We start from the raw sequence: 18,852 nt of genomic DNA on the forward strand, positions 1-18,852 counted from the left end.
GCGATGATGCCCTGGCGGCGACAGACTTCTAAGAAATTACAATCACTATATTATTTGGTATAAAAGTATCTATATTTGGTAATGTGAGAAGGGATCATCGAGGTATGCTCGCTACTTCATTAGATAAGTGTTTATAAAATGATCTAGCAATTCATCGGTGTCTTTTTCTTTCCTCATCTCTTGCGTTTCTTAATATGTTTTGGGCATGACCTTCACAGAGCCAATAATATCGCACTGTCCGACTCTCAAGTTGCAAGAACACACGTTGAGACTGTCAAGCAAATCTTCATACAATTCATTTGTGTATGTTATTGAATGCTGTCTCCATTTCGTCCAGAAATATGATTGATTTGCTTAATTGAAGTTTATTTACATACCAAACCAATGGCAACACCAATGTCAACCACGAGAAGATAGTAACGTGTGGCATAAACAGTAAAAATATCTCAATGCATGTCATCACTGACAGTAGAAAGGCAAAAGTGAAGCATAGGGTATTGATAAAAATTATTTTTCTCAATCCATTAAGGGACTGGGAGTGATACAATGCCACTAATAAAGTAATGAAACTTGTTAAAAATATAAGAAGGCTATAGACCGTTAAAATAGGAAAGAGTACCATTAAATTGGATAAATATTCTCTAGAGAACGATGAGATTAACCACCCAGATGACTCTGATTTGTAGACAGGGGCAAACATACTGACAACAGATGAAGGTTCATAGTCTTTTTGTAACTTAGAATAACCATACACTCCATATACGGTGCCATTATATTCAGCTAATCCTGAATTCTTCAAAACTGGCGTAGTTAAGGTGCACAGAAAAAGTATGAATATTGTTATGCCTTGCAATCCCATTGCAAGCGCAATACGTCTTTTTATGTACTGATGAAATGTTGGTAGCATTGGTTCCTCTGTGTATGTCACACTTCTTCAATCCATCAGTAAAAATAGTTTCGAAAGAATAGCTATTTTTATACAAGTCTATATAAAATCGATGCCTTTAGGGGCAGAGACGCTTGTCGCGATGCCCTGACTGACGCTTAGATATCCCTAAAGCAAATTGATAGAAATATCTCGAATATGACTGAGGCTTCCATCCAGCAATGTAAAAACTGAGCTGACGAATTGCAAAGTGAGAGTAGATACGTGAATTTATTCTTCATCACAAAACATTATCAGGTTTCAGGTTGGTGTAGCCACAACGAAAAAAGGATTTAGGACCAGCATTGCTTGTCTTCAAAAACTTTAGAAATCAGTGCATGAATGGAAAAATGGTAGTACTAGTCATATCCATACTAAGAGTACAGAAGATTGTGTTGATAATGTTTTTTCCTACAGTATATCTGGTCACTTCGTAAAAAAAATATCTCCCGGGGGCGAGTCGAACGCCCGATCTCAAGATTACTTTGATATTTCACATTACAGTCTTGCGCCTTAAACCAACTTGGCTACCGAGAGCTTAATTGTTGTGTTCTTAGTTTTAATAGAGTCGTACCAAGTCTGAATTTCCAGTCATCTTCAACTACCTAAAAGGACAAGTAATGGGGGTATAGTCGACCTCTGCTTATGTATGGTTAGCAACCATTAATTGTGAGGCATATAGGTCTATACGCACGTGATTGTTGTCAGCCAGTTTGCGCCACAAAAAGATTATTTTAATTCACTTAATTTCTGTCTGACCGTGGCTACTTATAGCCAGCTAATAAGCCAAAGTCAATGGGGGATCTTCTCAAAACGTGACATTTTTATTTGTTGGTCATTTTAAGGTAATATTAATCACCAGAGCTACCAGCAGTGAAAATCGAACTTGTTTATCCAAATTATTCTGAAGTTACGGTTCTTCTATTCCTTGTACGTGTATGAAATGAGAAGCTAATTCTAATGAAAAGCTGTGGTTACGTTACATTATACTTTATCTGTATGGATTGTGCGTCATAAAAGTTCCTTCAGTGACATTTCCAGTCACTGGTAAATTCTTTTGCAATCACTTTTTAGCTTCTTCACAAAATCTAGCGATATTCAGATTCTAAGTTGGGCTTCACTTCTCAAATGGAGTATATATTTGCACTACTCACCTGGACTAAATAATAAAAAACATTTTCTTTTTAATTTTTCATTCTAAAACTAAACCTCTCAAGGACAAGACGATAAAACTATTGGGCAACTTATGGAATTAGAATTTTTTTAGCCACGTAACATAGAACTAAATTTACCACCAAGAAATAAAAAACTTAGACCACTAACACTATTGAATGCAAGAGATCACGTAATGGTTAAGTCATATATCTTTTATTCGAATACTCCATTTAAGCATATATCAAATGAAATTTGAAGCATATTTTTATTACAGGAGGCGAGCAAAAAAAAGTCAAAGCAGTAAAATAGGAAAGAAACAAGAATCTTCTAGGGAAGGTGGTGTGAAAACAATGGGATCGCAATCTTCAAAATCTAGACTTGACTCATTTCACATTGAACTTTCAGAAGAGTTTCTTTCAAAACTGAACAACTCCGATGACACAGATTTCTCGAGGAGGGAGAAACTACACAAATATATAGAAGAAAGGATAAGTGACAGATTAGCTGAGATAGAAAAATTAACTTTGTCTGACTTTAATGAAAAACTCGAAAATGACTTACTGAAAACTGATGCAGATAGTGACACTACCCTAAGTTCCAAGATTTTAGATGAAAAGATTAATAATCTCAATACAAAAATACAGTTGTTCGAGAGCCTCGACAAGGACAGAAAGATAAAATTTATCGAAAGTGATAAGGACGACATTAAAAATAAATTAACTCAATGTTTGCTGGAAAACAAGGGTAAACCTTTGAATTGTTATGAGCTTATGCAACAGTTCAAGCAGTTGGTATCGAATCAATGATTCCCTGTAACTACATTCCTCATATAAACTGTATTTAAAAAAATTTATATATTCTATTCGAAATGATACTTACAAGCCCAATCCTTTATACATCAAAATCAAAGCGCTATCATTTTCACCTCCACCGGCTAAAGATTCAATTTTTTCCTTTTCAATTATACTGACCTTATCATCATTGAATTTATACCAAATGTTTTCGTCATTTTCATCTCTAATAAAAGCTTGGTAATGACCAGATTCCGAATTGGCACCTTGATGCGTAATGATACCTACCAAGTCATATACAGATGATGGATTCTCACCCGTTTGTAGATTTTCGGGGAAATGCTTTTTGAATTCTTGCTTCCAATGCTCGTGTTCGCTTTCCTGAATAGCTTTCTTGGTCTCAAATTCTTCTCTTGGTGTCATCACAACGTCTTCTTCAGAATTATTATTATTATTATTCATCTTACGTCTCTTTATTTCACGCTCCTTTTCATTTTTCTCTTTTTCAACTTTTCTTAATTCTTCACGTACTGTAATCTTTTCTTGTTGATATTCAGAGGTTAAAAGATCTGTAACATCTAATTGAAATGGGAAAACCACTTTACGTAAAATTTTAGATTTTTTGCCACTCGATTTTTTCCAGTAAAATCTTACGTACTGAACAGTTAGAAATTTTGGCAATTTTGTAATTTCCTTTTCAACAGAATAAAGGGAATTCATTCCTGTTATTTCAGATCTTTTTTCGATCTTTTCCTTCAAAGATTCAATGAGTCCATTTTTCAAAAAATTGGTAGTACCAGAAATGTGACATTGTAATTTTAGATCATTTTCACCTTCTCTGACAGATAAATCACTCTCATTGTTAGTGTCCTTTATTGTTGTTCTGAATTGGATTCTGAAATCATCAGTAAATTTGTCACCAAATACAATTCCCATGGAATGAAATAATTGTGTCAATAATTCTTCAGCATCTTGTTGTTTATAAAATCCCGATTGTGGGTCACGCTCTGCAAATTGCGGGTATGTTTTTCTTAACGCATTTAATAATACAACAGGCATAACTGATTTGAAGCTTTTATTTTTCAAACCTTCAAAACAACGCTTTAACTCCGTAACCAACTTGATATGTGTTTCGTTCTCTCCGTTTTTATCATTATTTATTGAAACATCAAAGTTTAACACAGCATCTCTTAAATCATCAATTCTATACAATGCTTGTAAAGTAGCATTTAAGTAACATGTATTTCCCATATTCTTGAAGCCAATTGGTATATCATTGAATTGTTGAACTTGCTGTTCAGGTGTTAAATCTTCAATAAAGTGATTTTGAGATTTAGGCTTTGAAACTAAATTTGCATCAGGAGTACCTAAAAGCATAATATTTGAACCCGGCTTGATGATCTCAGATAAATTCTTTATGCTGTCATCGGTTAGACCACCTTTAACCATATATTTTTGACGGGAAATAGGAACTTTAGTTAACTCCTCAACCTGGGACTTCAAGTCACCGGCAGTGTCCTCATCGTTCAACTTAATTGGATAAATAACGCCAGCATGTTTGATATTAACTAAGGAAAAGCAGTCGTTTTTTGGAAGATGTTAGTAAAAGAGGTTAAAACTAAACAGCATCCTAGGCAATTTTATGTAAAACTCACATACATTCGAAAGAGCTCATTTTAATGGTGTAGTAGATTCTGATGAGCGATCAAATTAAGAAACTGAAACAAAAGTTCTCTACTGCTGATACACTCTAAACGTTCCCGTTGGTGGCAAAACTTATAGACCCATATCTAGCTTTTTTTCGACTGGTCTTAAAAAAGTTCATTACCCGGAAAATAGCTTCGAAATAATATTTAATAGAGATCATCAGATTCTTCTATAAAATCGAGTGAAATCAAGCTGAACTATCTCTCAGTGGAAAATTAGCCCAAACACCGAATCTGCCAAAAGGTACAGCATTTGGTTTATATGGAACTTTTCTTATAGGTTGGCTGAAAGGATTGTCCGTGAAAATGATCGAACAATGATATAAGTGACGCTCAATTATCAACAGCATCTGGCATATTGACACTCCATTGGTACGACCCACCCATATTATCGAAATGTCTTAATGTTTTTGATCCCAGTGGTGCTTAATTAGTACTATTACGGAACACACGGGGGAACGAATACCTGCTGAAAGTTGCCCCCCCCCCCCCAATAAAGAGTCCTTTCGGTCCCCAACAATGATGTCAAGTGATTTGTTCCACAATGGTTGCTGGCTTGTTGACTCTTCGTCTGTTTATCAACATTAGAAAAGCATGGGCGGCTATTTCTGTTTAATCTGATGGCGGGTAATGGCTTCGAGAATTCGACCGGGTTATTCTCGATTTTATGACAAAATTTTTGTCCAGATCGGCAAGAAAAATACAAGAGTTGGGCCCATCCAGATTTATCTCATCGTCAAATTTCTATTCATTATCTATCTTACAGTGAATTGAGTTATTGTGAAAATGTCAACCCAAACTGTGCTAGCAGGTAGAAAGAGATTATCTGAAGGCCTGACAGTAACGCAGAAGGTTTTTGTCAGATCACGCAATGGTGGCGCTACAAAAATTGTTAGAGAACATTATTTAAGAAATGATATTCCATGCTTCTCAAAAGCGTGCACTGAATGTTCTAAAATTCTAGTCCCCGATGCTAATGACAAACTACCAACATTTGTATTATCTGAAAACCCTGCCAAATTAGGAAAATTAGGTAAACATTACGTAGTGGTAGATACCAACATTGTGTTACTTGCCATGGACCTCTTAGAAAATCCAAATTGTTTCTTCGATGTAATCGTTCCCCAAATTGTTTTAGACGAAGTTAGAAACAGATCGTATCCTGTCTATACAAGATTGAGAAATTTATGTGGAGCTAATGATGATACCAAAAGATTTATTGTATTTCATAATGAGTTTCATGAAATGACTTATGTGAATAGGAAACCTGAGGAAAGCATTAACGATAGAAATGATAGAGCTATCAGAAAAACGTGTGAATGGTATGCAAATCATTTGAAGGACCAAGGAATCAATATTGTCCTCCTTACAAATGATCGTCTCAACAGAGAATCTGTAACTAAAAAAGACAACTTTATTACAAAGAGTTTGTATCAATATGCAGATACTCTTCCAAATAGTGATGAAATCAAAGATTTAATTCCAAATTATGACTTAACTGACACAACTAACAATGAGATAGCAAAAGAGGATTTGGCTGAATTTACATACCCGGAATATTATTCTCAAGCAAGAATTTTAGGTGGTTTAAAAAGTGGTGTACTGTACCAAGGTAATGTGCAAATTTCCGAATATAATTTCTTGGAAGGCTCTGTTACTTTACCAAGATTTTCTAAACCCGTGTTAATAGTAGGACAAGAAAATCTGAACAGAGCATTCAACGGAGATCAAGTTATCGTTGAATTGTTACCACAATCTGAATGGAAGGCTCCATCTTCTATTGCATTGGATTCTGAACATTTTGATGTTAATGATAACCCTGATATAGATGAAGAAAGTGAAGAAAATGTCAACCAAAATGGTGGTGCCTCAATAATTTCCGATAAGCAACGTAGACTACTAGCAAAAGATGCTATATTGGCCCAAAAAGCCAAAAAAGTTCAGCCAACTGCTAGAGTTGTAGGAATTACCAGAAGATCATGGAGACTTTATGTTGGTCAGATTGCACCAAACTCCGTTGACTTGCAAAGTAACGGAACTCAAAATGTATTCGTCATTTTAATGGACAAGTGCTTGCCAAAGATTAGAATACGTACGAGACGTGCTAATGAATTATTAGATAAAAGAATCGTTATCGCAGTAGACGACTGGCCAGCTACCCATAAATATCCTTTAGGCCATTTCGTCAGAGATTTAGGTGGAATTGAAACGGTAGAAGCAGAGACGGAAGCACTATTATTAGAACACGATGTTGAATATAGACCATTTTCCAGGAAAGTTTTAGAATGTTTGCCTGCTGAAGGCCATGACTGGAAGACTCCTTCCAATATAAAGGATCCCGAGGCACTCGCCAATGATCCATTATTAGCAAAGAGAACAGATTTGAGAGATAAGTTGATTTGTAGTATTGATCCTCCTGGATGTGTAGATATCGATGATGCTTTGCATGCAAAACGATTACCGAACGGAAACTGGGAAGTGGGTGTACATATTGCTGATGTGACGCATTTTGTAAAACCAGGTACAGCTTTAGACGCGGAAGGCGCCTCCAGAGGTACATCAGTTTATCTTGTTGACAAACGTATTGATATGCTTCCAATGCTATTAGGTACTGACTTATGTTCTTTAAAACCTTATGTTGATAGATTTGCTTTCTCTGTTATTTGGGAATTGAATGAAGATGCAGATATTGTCAACGTCGACTTCACAAAATCAGTGATAAGGTCAAGAGAAGCATTTTCTTACGAACAAGCTCAAGTACGAATTGATGATTCAAACCAGAAGGATGAACTTACTTTAGGTATGAGAGCTTTACTACATTTATCCAAAAAGCTAAAGCAAAAGAGATTAGATGCAGGTGCATTAAATTTAGCATCCCCAGAAGTAAAAGTTCATATGGACAGCGAAACATCCGATCCAGGTGAGGTGGAAATAAAAAAGCTTCTGGCTACCAATTCTTTAGTCGAAGAATTTATGTTACTAGCAAATATTTCCGTAGCGAGAAAGATATATGATGCTTTCCCTCAAACCGCTATGTTAAGACGTCATGCTGCACCACCATCTACCAATTTTGAATTACTAAACGAAATGTTGCATCAACGTAAGAACATGACAATATCACTAGAATCGTCAAAAGCTTTGGCAGATTCGTTAGATAGATGTATCGACCCTCAGGACGCATACTTCAACACTTTAGTACGTATTATGTCTACTCGTTGTATGATGGCCGCCCAATATTTTTATTCCGGTGCCTATTCGTATCCTGACTTCAAGCATTATGGTTTAGCCGTCGATATTTATACCCATTTCACATCTCCAATTAGACGTTACTGTGACGTTGTTGCGCATAGACAATTAGCTGCAGCTATTGATTACGAGCCATTGAGTTTAATGCACAGGGACAAAAATAAGATGGACATGGTATGCAGAAATATCAACAAAAAGCACAGAAATGCACAATTTGCCGGTAGAGCAAGTATTGAGTACTATGTTGGACAAGTTATGAGAAATAATGAATCGGTGGAAACAGGTTATGTCATTAAAGTGTTCAACAATGGTATTGTTGTATTGGTTCCCAAATTTGGTGTTGAAGGTTTGATTAGATTAGAAAATTTGGCGGATGATGTAAATGCCGCTCAATTTGATGAAGTTGAATTCAAACTATCATTCACAGCAAAGGGTAGCGGTGAAAAGAAAAATATTCATGTTTTTGACAAGGTTGAAGTTGAAGTTAAATCAGTGCTAGATCCTGTTACCAGCAAACGTAAAGCTGAGTTACTATTAAAATGAGGGCTGAAACATTCTAGTATCATTTGTATAATATGTAGAGGATAAATACTACCATTCTTAAATAAATAATTTTAAATAATGCTCCACTAAATCGACTAATAAATTTATAATAATATTATAAAACGGTTTAATGCTTCTTGACAACACCAGCATCGTTAGCCAGCGATATGATATGATCTCTGTAATCGTAAATAGAACCACCGAATTTTTTAACTGTACCTTCTTCAGAAACCCAAATTTCATTACAGACACTATTAATGACAGAAATATCGTGAGAAACCATCAGAACACCACCTGAAAAGTTTTTCAACGCATCGATCAAGGCATCAAGACCAGTAGTGTCTAAATGATTGGAAGGTTCATCCAAAATTAAAATATGAGGATTATTCAAACATAAAGCGGCAAAAGCTACACGAGACTTCTGACCACCAGATAGTAATTGCATTTTTTGTAAACCCAAACTACCAGTGATACCAAAAGCACCCAAATGACGTCTGTATTCTTCATCATTTTTACCTGGGAAAGTTTTTGACATCCAGTCTACAGCTGACGTTGTCAGGTCCATAGAATCAACATGATGTTGGGTAAAATAGCCTATACGTAGTCTACCGTTTCTAGAGACATAACCTTGTAGAGGTCTCAATTGCTCCATCATCACCTTCAATAATGTTGTTTTACCACAACCATTTGCACCTACCAATGCGATTCTAGAATCCATTTGGACATCCAAATTAACATCCTTTAACAACAAATTTTTTTCATCATAACCGAAGGAAACATCTTGTAATTGAATAATTGGTGGAGACAGTTTTTCACATTCTGGGAAATGAAATGTGACGCTTTTGTCTTCTTCAGGCGGTTCCAATACTGGTAATTTTTCAAGTTTTTTAATTCTTGATTGTGCTTCTTGTGATTTAGCTGCATTGTATCTATACTTATCGATGAATTCTTGTAGATGCTTTCTGTAAGCCATTTGATTTTCATATTCCTTTTGAGCATTCTTTCTACGTTCCTCTTTTGTTTTATAGAATGTATCGAAATCTTGACCCCTGTAGTAATCCAATCTTTCGTTATGTTGATATATGATGTCGGTTGCAACTTCATTTAAAAATGCACGGTCATGGGAAACGACTAAAAGAGTTGCGGGGTATGTCTTTAAATATTCTGAAAGATACGCAATAGATGGAACATCCAACATATTAGAAGGTTCATCTAATAACAGAAGATCAGGTTGACAAAATAGAGCTCTCGCTAAAGATAATCTCATTCTCCAACCACCGGAGAAAGAGTTTGTTGGTTTTTGTTGGGCTTCGGTACTAAAACCTAAACCGTACAAAATAGAGGCTGCTCTGGCCTCTGCCTTATCAGATTCCATGTCAGCCAATTTTTCAGCAATTTGCATTAAATGGTTATCTAAATCTTGGCTTTCATTATCTAACTTTTTAATTTCTAAGCTGTCTTCATCGAATTCAGTTCTTAAGTTTTCAATTTCTTTTAATCTTGAGTTGATTTTTGTTTCTTCAGACAATAATTGTTTTCTCCACACATCTGCGTCCAAGACACTTTGAAGAGCTAAAGTTTCATCACCTCTTAGTTCTTGTTCAACGTGTAAAATTGAAATATGCTTTGGGACATTTAGTTCTCTTCTTGATAGGGCTCTCAATAATGTTGATTTACCAATACCGTTTTGACCGACAAGACCGTATCTGCGACCATAACTTAAAGATAAGTTAGTGTCGGATAGAATTCTTTGACCATCACCGACATATAAGTCAAAAGTGTCAATCTTAATATCTTTGGATTTCCCTGCGCCAGCACCAAAGTCGAGAGGGTTGATTTTCAAGAAGAAAGAATCATAATCATCATTCTTTTGTTCATCAATCAATTTAGAAGCTTCATATTTGACAAACTTATTATTTCTCTTAGCCACTTTCTTAGCAATTTTTTGTTCAGCTTTCGCCAATTTTTTCAAATCAACTCTTGTTTCCATTTTTCTACCTGTGTGTTCAATATCACCATTAACACCCAGACGGTCTAGGGATGCATTAATATTAGCTTTATTGTTATGACTTTGTAAAACATTAATGTCCAATAATCTTTTCGATGTATCACCTGTGATTTCTAATTTAGCTTGATTTTCATTTAGTTGTAAAGTCAATTGTTGAAGGATATTTTCAGCTAATTCATCAATTTGACTTTTATCAGCACCTGCGTTTACCAATAAGTCACCTACAAAGCTAACCTCTTCTGGTAAGTTCAACTGTTTACTTTGAACAGAATCGAAAGTCTTCTTGGATAAGTGATTGAAATAACCGACTGCATAATCGGTTACAATCGGATCGATTGATGTACTAACTTTGCGAACTTGTGAACCAATAGATGCCATTATATCACGTTCAATATGATGCTATTATATCAAGAACTGCTTCAATAAACTGTGCTGAATAGTAAGATGAAGCATTTCAATTTTTTTATCAACGGTCAAAAGAGAAAAAAAAATGTAGCACCTAGAACATCTTGAAATTTTTTAAAAAATAATGCGCAAGCCCGGAATCGAACCGGGGGCCCAACGATGGCAACGTTGGATTTTACCACTAAACCACTTGCGCCTATAACTGTTTTTTAATGCAAGTTCAATACGGTAACAAGGCAGATAATAGAGAGAGAATATGACACAGAGAGCTTGGAAATCAATCTGATTGTATAACTATAGCTAAAAGCGTATCAAAAAGTTTGTCTTATTAATATATAAAATTATAAAGTATAATAAAAGATTAAGAACAAATATGGCGAAGAATTCCTTTTTATAGTGTGGAATTCTTCAAGATGACAAAAGTTGCGTCTATGAAAAGGTTTCACTAGTATTCAACCAAATTCAATAATGTGAAATATTTAGTCTAATAAATTGAACAGCGGATGTTTAGGTTTTGCTTCTGGAAAAGCGGTGACACGAACTTCGAGCATAATGCTGTAGTTCACCAGTCTGTGTTACAACATTCTAAAGGATTTTAGAAGTTTCCCCTACCTGGCTACATAATTAATTACAGACGGGACATAACTCTTTATAAGTGAACAAGAGTAACGGATATTGCTGAAAAATATGTCCACCGAATCTGCTTTCAATAGGTATAAATAGATTGACAAGCTATCAACGGAAATATGCTGTCGAGACAGTACAATATACAGAATACCTGATGTACATACGGGATAGCAATTATATAAGATGTAGCATTGATCAAACATTGTTCAATTTTTATTAGGAAGGTAACGAACGTATCGTACATTTGTTGTAATAATTGGTTGCAGGAATCTAAAATGTGTGCTTTTTCTTCCTTTCTTCTGCAGACTATTCACCGAAATAAATGAAAACAGGGTGAGTTCCAACAATGAAGCAGGAGCTAACAAGTGCTGGAATGATTAATGAATGGCAAGTCGAAAAAGGACCTAACTATTATAGGCTGGAAAAGCATACGTCGTATAACAAACGGCGCTACCATATGTGGTATGTTTTCGCCGAGCTGTGCAAAACCAAACGAACAAAACAAGGAAGTACGAATGCTCCGTTCCCTTCTCATATCGTAAATGAAAAGGAATAAATTTTTTTTGGCAAGCAGAAATTTCGTGAAGCGAGAGAAATACGGAAACACTAACTGCTGTTTTCCATCGTTTGGCCATTGTCCCAGAAACTCTCAAAATTTTACATTCGAAAATAATCACGTACACCTTTTTTTTAATATTTTTTTTTTGTCTGCCTTTATTCTGCCGCACAAGCAGACCCAAATGGTAACGCTCCGCAAGCACCCCTGACTCCGTACATACACCTACACACCACACGTATAGGAAGCCCTTTCTTACCAACTAACCGCCGCTCAGCCGTCTCTCTAACACCCCTACATCACACGACACTATTGTATCATTACCATTACCCGAACTTCTCTTGACACTCTCCTCTATTCCTCCCCCCACCCCCTCCCCCTTACCTGCTTCTGTCACTCCGGATAATAACTGCAGCAGAGGGAGACAGGCAAAACCCGCAGAATCAGATCATCCTCCGCCCCTCCTCCTCTCACCAAAATGCTCATCGCCGCTGTCAAATTTCCCGCGGTAACTTCCTTCTAAAGGGTGCTGCCACTGGCTCTGCCACGGCTGACTGCTGCTCGTGGGGGTAACACATGTTCCTTTAACGAATTGTCATCTCTTAACCATCCATGATTTATAAATAATACGTAGAAAACAAAAAGGAAAGAAGGGCCCATATTGATAATTCAGATACAAAAGAGTATTAAAAGGAAAGAAAAGTGAAAGAAGAAACAAGTTTGTTTACCATTAGTTTCTTATTTACTCCATCTCTCTTTCTCTCTCTCTTTTTTTTTTTTTTTTTTAATTATTAATTTTCGATTGGTATCATCCTTGTAAATGTATCTGTAAACTCATTTACTTTGCTTCTTTAAAACACTTTTAGCTTTAACAATGAATACTACTAACAATACTAGCAATACTAATAACAACGAAGATCCAAGTAACATCTCTCATAATGATTCCATATCAATGTATACAAATTTCTTACCACAGAGACTTTCAACTGATTCAAACTCTTTAAATTCATACCTTAATTTACCTCCACAGCAGCAACACCAACAACAAAATCCGGACTTAAGTTCAATAGGAAGAGGCTTCTCCATCATAAACTCAATATGGCAACCTCAACAACCTTCTACAACGGGAACTACTACTGCAACTGCTCCTACTTCCCTCCCCATACAGCCAGCGTTAAATCAACAGAAACCTCATTTTAATGTCCCTTCATTCGGAGATCAAAAGAGAAATTCTTTCTTAGCACCTCCACCACCACTAACACAACAGCAGCAACAACAACAACATCATCCAGGTACTATTGTCCCATCCGATGATTTGGATTTCTTAAGAAAGGACTCAATTTCAAATTACTTAAAACCACCTTTATTACCACAGCATTCCACAACAAAGGATGATTTCGAAACTTTATTAACTAAAAGAAGGAAAAGTTCTTTAACAAGTAATGAAAGTAATAAAAGATTTAAATTAGATGATCTTGATACTTCATCTTTAGATACTAACGATATGAGAAATTTATTAGGTTCCACTAAAGTGGATCAACTAATGTTAATGATTCAAGCAAGACAAAAAGGTATTACGGATAGAGTACCAACAAATTCTAATGGTGACTTACTCATAAATGAACATTCAAATATTCTACCTTCCAAAGATGAATTGGTAGGCGGTATCGAGAAACCTTCTCATGTAGATTATAATGATGGTGGCACAGACACTACATCGCCAACGAAAAGATCCATATCAACACCTTCTACTACTTCTTCTGCAAGACCCAAAAAACACGAATGTCCATATTGTCACAGATTATTTTCTCAATCAACTCATTTAGAAGTCCATATAAGATCCCATATTGGTTATAAACCTTTCCAATGTCAATTTTGTGGTAAAAAATTCACTCAAGGTGGTAATTTAAGAACTCATCAAAGATTGCATACGGGTGAAAAACCATATCAATGTGAAAGTTGCGGTAGAAGATTTTCAAGAAAAGGTAACTTAGCAGCCCACATACTAACTCATAAAAATTTAAAACCATTCGTTTGTAAATTAGATAATTGTGACAAAAGTTTTACTCAATTGGGTAACATGAAAGCTCATCAAAATAGGTTCCATTTAAACACTTTAATCGAATTAACAAATAAATTAGCAACATACGAAACAAATTTAACTGATATTCCGGAACAAGATAAAGATCTATTGAATTATTTCGCTTCAATTTATAAAAATTCAAATAAAGGTATAAAGGGAAGGGGTAAAGGTTCTTCAAAGATAAACCCTCATTAACAAGCCCAACGTTACAAGATCATCATCCTTCCACAAACTTCGATAGTGCCACAAACTATACAACCACCCCACAACAATTACTAAGAAATAATGTTGACCAACAACAACCTCAACAGCCGTTACTCTTGCAAAACACTGCTATGTCAAATCAACAAGAACCGCAGCAACAAATACAGTTCAAAAACGTCAATTACAGAAGTTAATCATAGCATTAGATTTACTTCATTACTCATTCAAGCATTCTTTTTCTTTTTTAATTGAGCTTTTACCATCAATTTATACTTTTTGTTATATATATATATATATGTGTACAATCTATAACTTAATATCGGTTTCAATGCATGTGTTTTCCCGAGCCGCACCAATGTGCGCCAAGATGCGCGCCAAGACTTTCCTATAAGTGAGGGTGTGAAGGAAAAAAAAATTAATGAACATCTATCATCACATCTTCGAACCTCAGTCAACTCCCAATCCATCAAAAATGTTATTAATATCCTTCTTAATCCATTTACTATTCACATTATTACAGTGCTATGCAGTTGAAGATAAACACCCAACCATAAGAGATGTAGACTTTAGAAAAATTCATTCTCCTGATCCCCCAGTGACCCACCACGTTCTCATGGGTATAGTTTACTATGACAGTACGGAATCAAAATATACAGTCACTGAACTAATTATGGACTTATACGGTACAACGGCTCCATATGCAGTGGAAAATTTTGTCGCATTAGCAAGAGGTTTCAAAGTTTCGATGGATCCGAAAAGTCCTCAAGATACAATAGATTTAGGTTATAAACGTAGTTTAATCGATCGTATATTCCCAAATGACAGAATTATTGGAGGTGACGTTTTGCCTGGCTTGGCACCATATTCTGTATTCGGTCCCAACTTCGCCGATGAACCTTTCTTCTTAAAACACGATAGACCAGGCAGATTGTCTCTATTGAACAAGGGCGAGCCAGATTCAAATGACTCAAACTTTTTCATCACGATGAAGCCAGAAGGATCGCCAGAATATGATGACAAACATGTCGTCTTTGGACAAATAATTATGGGATTAGATAACCTCTTAGAGCGGATCCAAAATGTTAAGATCAATGATGAAGGTGTTCCTGCTAAGAAAGTTGCCATTAGTCATATGATTGTCGATGAAGTCGAAATTCCAGACAAAGATGAAAAACATCGAGAATATCTCGAAAGATTAGCCAAATTCAATGAAGGCGACCTTTCGGTAGGCACCGCATTGGTTCCTACAGCAACTCAAATGAGGGATGCCAAGAATTTAGAAGACGAGAGCTTCGCTCTTTTGAACCATCCTGCAACTAGTGTTAGCATAGGTATAATTGGATTATTACTCTGCTATGCATTAATGAAATTTAGAAGACAATTGCTTATACATTCAAAGAAAATTGTATCCTTTAGAAATGACTGAAGTTGCCCTCTGTACATAGTATTTTAAACATATAGGTAAATATGAGACAAAAGTTACAAAATATTTTTCAACAATTTTTCAATATCTGCTTTAACAAGATACTTCCCAATAAATACAAGCTTACACTCTTCGGCCTCAACCTTAGGATCTCCTTGCAAAATATCATAAGTGTCCCTAACACCTTGAATAACCTTGACGTCTCTTTCACCTTCATTATTGATTATTATCAAACCTTTGGTTCTCTGTATTTCCCAGTCATGTTGGTTTTTTTGGATATTATCTGATGCACCAAAATTCTTCCACAAAAGTGGTCTTAAAAACCCCTTTAAGAACCGACCATATTCTATTTCACCTTTCAATGGTCTAAACTTCAACATAACCGTATTCATTCTCGAATCGTGCAATGTGGGTCTATCCTCCCACAAATTACTACTATCGTTATTGTCTAAACTTATTTCCATACCGTACGCATGAATATCTAATAATTTATCTAAGCTAATTTCAGCAAATTTGGTGAAATAAAATGGTGCTACCGAATTGATTTCACGTATTCTCGAATCTAAAGATCTTAAATACTCGGAATTGTCACCAATTTTATCAATCTTATTCAGTATAATCCTATCTGCCATTGCAATTTGAAAATGTGCTATTGTCAAATTGTTCTCCACCGTAACATTTTCACCATGCCAGTGTGTTTCTTCCGAAACGTCATCTAAACATTTCAAAATATGCTCACTGTCAAGCACCGTTATTATCCCATCAATATAAACACTACTATTCAAACCTTCATCTTGCCAGAACATTTTTGCAATGGGTGCTGGGTCAGCGATACCCGATGTCTCCAACAGTATATAATCAATTTTTCCAGGTGATCTATCCACCATATCTTCAATTGCTTTAACACCTACGTTCTTTAAGGAACAACAGAGACAGCCATTACCCAGATCCAACCATTCTTCGTAAGCAGCGTCACCATTCCTTATAGTCATTGCTTTTTCGATCTCACTAGAATCTCCAAATTCATTAAGAATAACGGCGATTTTCTTGTCACTACCCTGCAATGCAATCTTCTCTAACAATGTGGATTTACCTGAACCAAGATACCCTGTAATAATGGTAACAGGTATCCTCTTCTTATGACTCCCATCGCCTAAGTCAACCGTCTCATTCTGTTTATTGACCCGACTGATCTTAGCATCACTCACAATACGCGTACCACCATCACTCTTGACCTGCTTAAAAATCTCATTCAAATTATCCTCTTGACCCGTAACCAACGTTGGCAACTCACCATCTTCTTCTCTATCAAACTTATAATTCTTCAGTGCTGGCACATTAGACATCGTTGAATAGATTTGTGTCTTACAGCTTTCCACTATTGATGTGATGAGCTTTCATGGTACAGTCGGCTTTTAACTTTTTGAGGGAATCTTAGAAGGATATATAAAAAAGACGGGCCAAACTTCGTAAAGATTATAAGCTTAACTGGGAGAACAACATCGATAAAAATGAAGTGGTCGTATTTGGATACAACTTTGTTCATAGTTATTTCACTACATTTGATTAATGCCCCTTTCACGAAAGTGGAGGAAAGCTTCAACATACAAGCTATACATGATATCTTGAAGTACGGTGTCACGGATATTTCTAAATATGATCATCTACAATTCCCTGGCGTAGTTCCAAGAACATTTCTGGGAGCGCTGGTGACGGCTGCCTTCACAAAATTTTTCATGATTATCACTTCGTTTTGGAGTGGTCCTTCAGATGAAGTTAACGGTTTTGAGACTCAATTGTTAGCCAGATGTATTATTGGTCTGTTCAACGGGGCCTCCTACCTATATCTCAAGAATGCCATTCAAGAAGTCTTCGATAAAAAAGTGAAAGAAGCTGAAGAAAAAGAAGTAGAAGTAGAAACTGATTTTAGCAGTGTCGGAGATTGGTTCATAGTTTTCATCATATCCAGTTTCCATCTAATGTTTTACAGTACCAGGCCTTTACCTAATTTCATTCTAGCTTTACCATTAGTCAACGTTGCTATGGCCTGGACGCTTGCAGGAACATACAATTGGTCTATCTTCTTAGTTGCATTCACTGCTATTATTTTTAGATTGGAATTAGTTGCTATCGGTTCAGGAATTGCACTTGCGAGTGTATATTATAAAAAAATCTCACTGGTCAACGCAATTAAATTTGGTCTTATGGGATTAGGCATAGGTATGGGTATTTCTTTGACCATTGATTCCTATTTCTGGCAGAGGTGGGGTGTCCCTGAGATTGATGCATTTATCTTCAATGTTCTCTCGGCACAAGCCTCTAATTGGGGTACTGAACCAATCTTTGCTTATTTTACACACTACCTATTGATTCTTTTCCTACCACCAACCGTTTTGCTACTAAACTATTTAGGTTTCACTTTGGCTCCCGAAAATTTCAGGATTATTACATTTGCAGCATACTTCCATATCGCTGTTTTATCCATGCAACCTCATAAAGAATGGAGATTTATTGTTTATGCAATTCCCCCTATCATTTCAATGGGCTCAATTACAGCTGCTTATCTATGGGAAAATTTCAGAGTCCAATCATTGAAAAATGCGATGTATTTGATAATCTTACCATTATCACCAATCGTATCATTTGCTCTTTCGATGATCTTTTTATACATATCAACAATGAATTACCCTGGTGGAGAAGCTTTGGTTAAGTTCAACCAGTATGTTATCGAAAATAATATTACTAATTCTGTTGTCCACATAAGTGTACCACCTTGTATGACAGGTGTCACTTTATTTGGGGAAATTGATTCTGAAAAATTCAATATTACGTACGATAGAACTGAAGATTTTGAAAAATTGGAAACCATATGGCCATCTTTTGATTATTTGATAACACATGAGTCAAATAGTACTAACCTACCATTTTCTTTAAGTGGTTTCGAATGGGAATTGATCAACACTACGCCAATATTTACTGGTGTCCACTATACATACATTAGTGGGTTGATGTCACAGGAACAAAGGAGTATTCCTGCCATCTTGAAAGAATATTTCGCATCAGATTTCTCTGAGATTGTCTCAAGTGGAAGGGAATTTTTGGACAAGACAATAACTAAAAAAGATATCTTCTTTACTTACAAAAGGAAGGAAACAAAATAGAATGGGAGACATACTTTTG

The 18,852-nt window shown here is 35.8% G+C and overlaps 9 protein-coding genes and 2 non-coding genes across 11 annotated transcripts; 5 read left to right on the plus strand and 6 right to left on the minus strand.

Annotated features, from left to right (window-relative positions):
• Positions 1-295: 295 nt before the first annotated feature.
• DCV1 (Dcv1p) lies at positions 296-907 on the minus strand (the record flags this gene model as incomplete). The annotated part of the gene is made up of 1 exon (XM_003956527.1): positions 296-907. One exon carries the CDS (start codon positions 905-907, stop codon positions 296-298), a length of 612 nt encoding a protein of 203 aa, XP_003956576.1.
• Positions 908-1,370: 463 nt separating this feature from the next.
• Positions 1,371-1,462, minus strand: KAFR0Ctrna9Y. Its single transcript is given in 2 exon segments — positions 1,371-1,407; positions 1,423-1,462. It is a non-coding gene; the product is annotated as a tRNA-Tyr (tRNA).
• Positions 1,463-2,430: 968 nt separating this feature from the next.
• Positions 2,431-2,886, plus strand: MIC19 (Mic19p; the record flags this gene model as incomplete). The annotated part of the gene is made up of 1 exon (XM_003956528.1): positions 2,431-2,886. One exon carries the CDS (start codon positions 2,431-2,433, stop codon positions 2,884-2,886), a length of 456 nt encoding a protein of 151 aa, XP_003956577.1.
• A 69-nt stretch (positions 2,887-2,955) lies between these two features.
• On the minus strand, positions 2,956-4,546 carry UBP6 (ubiquitin-specific protease UBP6; the record flags this gene model as incomplete). Its single annotated transcript, XM_003956529.1, has 2 exons — positions 2,956-4,439; positions 4,531-4,546. 2 exons carry the CDS (start codon positions 4,544-4,546, stop codon positions 2,956-2,958), a joined length of 1,500 nt encoding a protein of 499 aa, XP_003956578.1.
• Positions 4,547-5,363: 817 nt separating this feature from the next.
• On the plus strand, positions 5,364-8,366 carry DIS3 (exosome catalytic subunit DIS3; the record flags this gene model as incomplete). Its single annotated transcript, XM_003956530.1, has 1 exon — positions 5,364-8,366. The coding sequence occupies one exon, from the start codon at positions 5,364-5,366 to the stop codon at positions 8,364-8,366; it is 3,003 nt and encodes a 1,000-aa protein (XP_003956579.1).
• A 127-nt stretch (positions 8,367-8,493) lies between these two features.
• GCN20 (putative AAA family ATPase GCN20) lies at positions 8,494-10,752 on the minus strand (the record flags this gene model as incomplete). The annotated part of the gene is made up of 1 exon (XM_003956531.1): positions 8,494-10,752. The coding sequence occupies one exon, from the start codon at positions 10,750-10,752 to the stop codon at positions 8,494-8,496; it is 2,259 nt and encodes a 752-aa protein (XP_003956580.1).
• Positions 10,753-10,904: 152 nt separating this feature from the next.
• KAFR0Ctrna21G lies at positions 10,905-10,975 on the minus strand. Its single transcript has one exon. It is a non-coding gene; the product is annotated as a tRNA-Gly (tRNA).
• A 1,861-nt stretch (positions 10,976-12,836) lies between these two features.
• Positions 12,837-14,240, plus strand: KAFR0C04550 (uncharacterized protein; the record flags this gene model as incomplete). The annotated part of the gene is made up of 1 exon (XM_003956532.1): positions 12,837-14,240. The coding sequence occupies one exon, from the start codon at positions 12,837-12,839 to the stop codon at positions 14,238-14,240; it is 1,404 nt and encodes a 467-aa protein (XP_003956581.1).
• A 481-nt stretch (positions 14,241-14,721) lies between these two features.
• On the plus strand, positions 14,722-15,675 carry CPR8 (peptidylprolyl isomerase family protein CPR8; the record flags this gene model as incomplete). Its single annotated transcript, XM_003956533.1, has 1 exon — positions 14,722-15,675. The coding sequence occupies one exon, from the start codon at positions 14,722-14,724 to the stop codon at positions 15,673-15,675; it is 954 nt and encodes a 317-aa protein (XP_003956582.1).
• Positions 15,676-15,728: 53 nt separating this feature from the next.
• ZNG1 (GTP-dependent zinc transferase) lies at positions 15,729-17,018 on the minus strand (the record flags this gene model as incomplete). The annotated part of the gene is made up of 1 exon (XM_003956534.1): positions 15,729-17,018. The coding sequence occupies one exon, from the start codon at positions 17,016-17,018 to the stop codon at positions 15,729-15,731; it is 1,290 nt and encodes a 429-aa protein (XP_003956583.1).
• A 165-nt stretch (positions 17,019-17,183) lies between these two features.
• Positions 17,184-18,833, plus strand: ALG12 (dolichyl-P-Man:Man(7)GlcNAc(2)-PP-dolichol alpha-1,6-mannosyltransferase; the record flags this gene model as incomplete). The annotated part of the gene is made up of 1 exon (XM_003956535.1): positions 17,184-18,833. The coding sequence occupies one exon, from the start codon at positions 17,184-17,186 to the stop codon at positions 18,831-18,833; it is 1,650 nt and encodes a 549-aa protein (XP_003956584.1).
• Positions 18,834-18,852: the final 19 nt, after the last annotated feature.

The sequence above is a fragment of the Kazachstania africana genome, chromosome 3 (genome assembly GCF_000304475.1).
Source record: "Kazachstania africana CBS 2517 chromosome 3, complete genome".
Classification (NCBI taxonomy): Eukaryota; Fungi; Ascomycota; class Saccharomycetes; order Saccharomycetales; family Saccharomycetaceae; genus Kazachstania; species Kazachstania africana.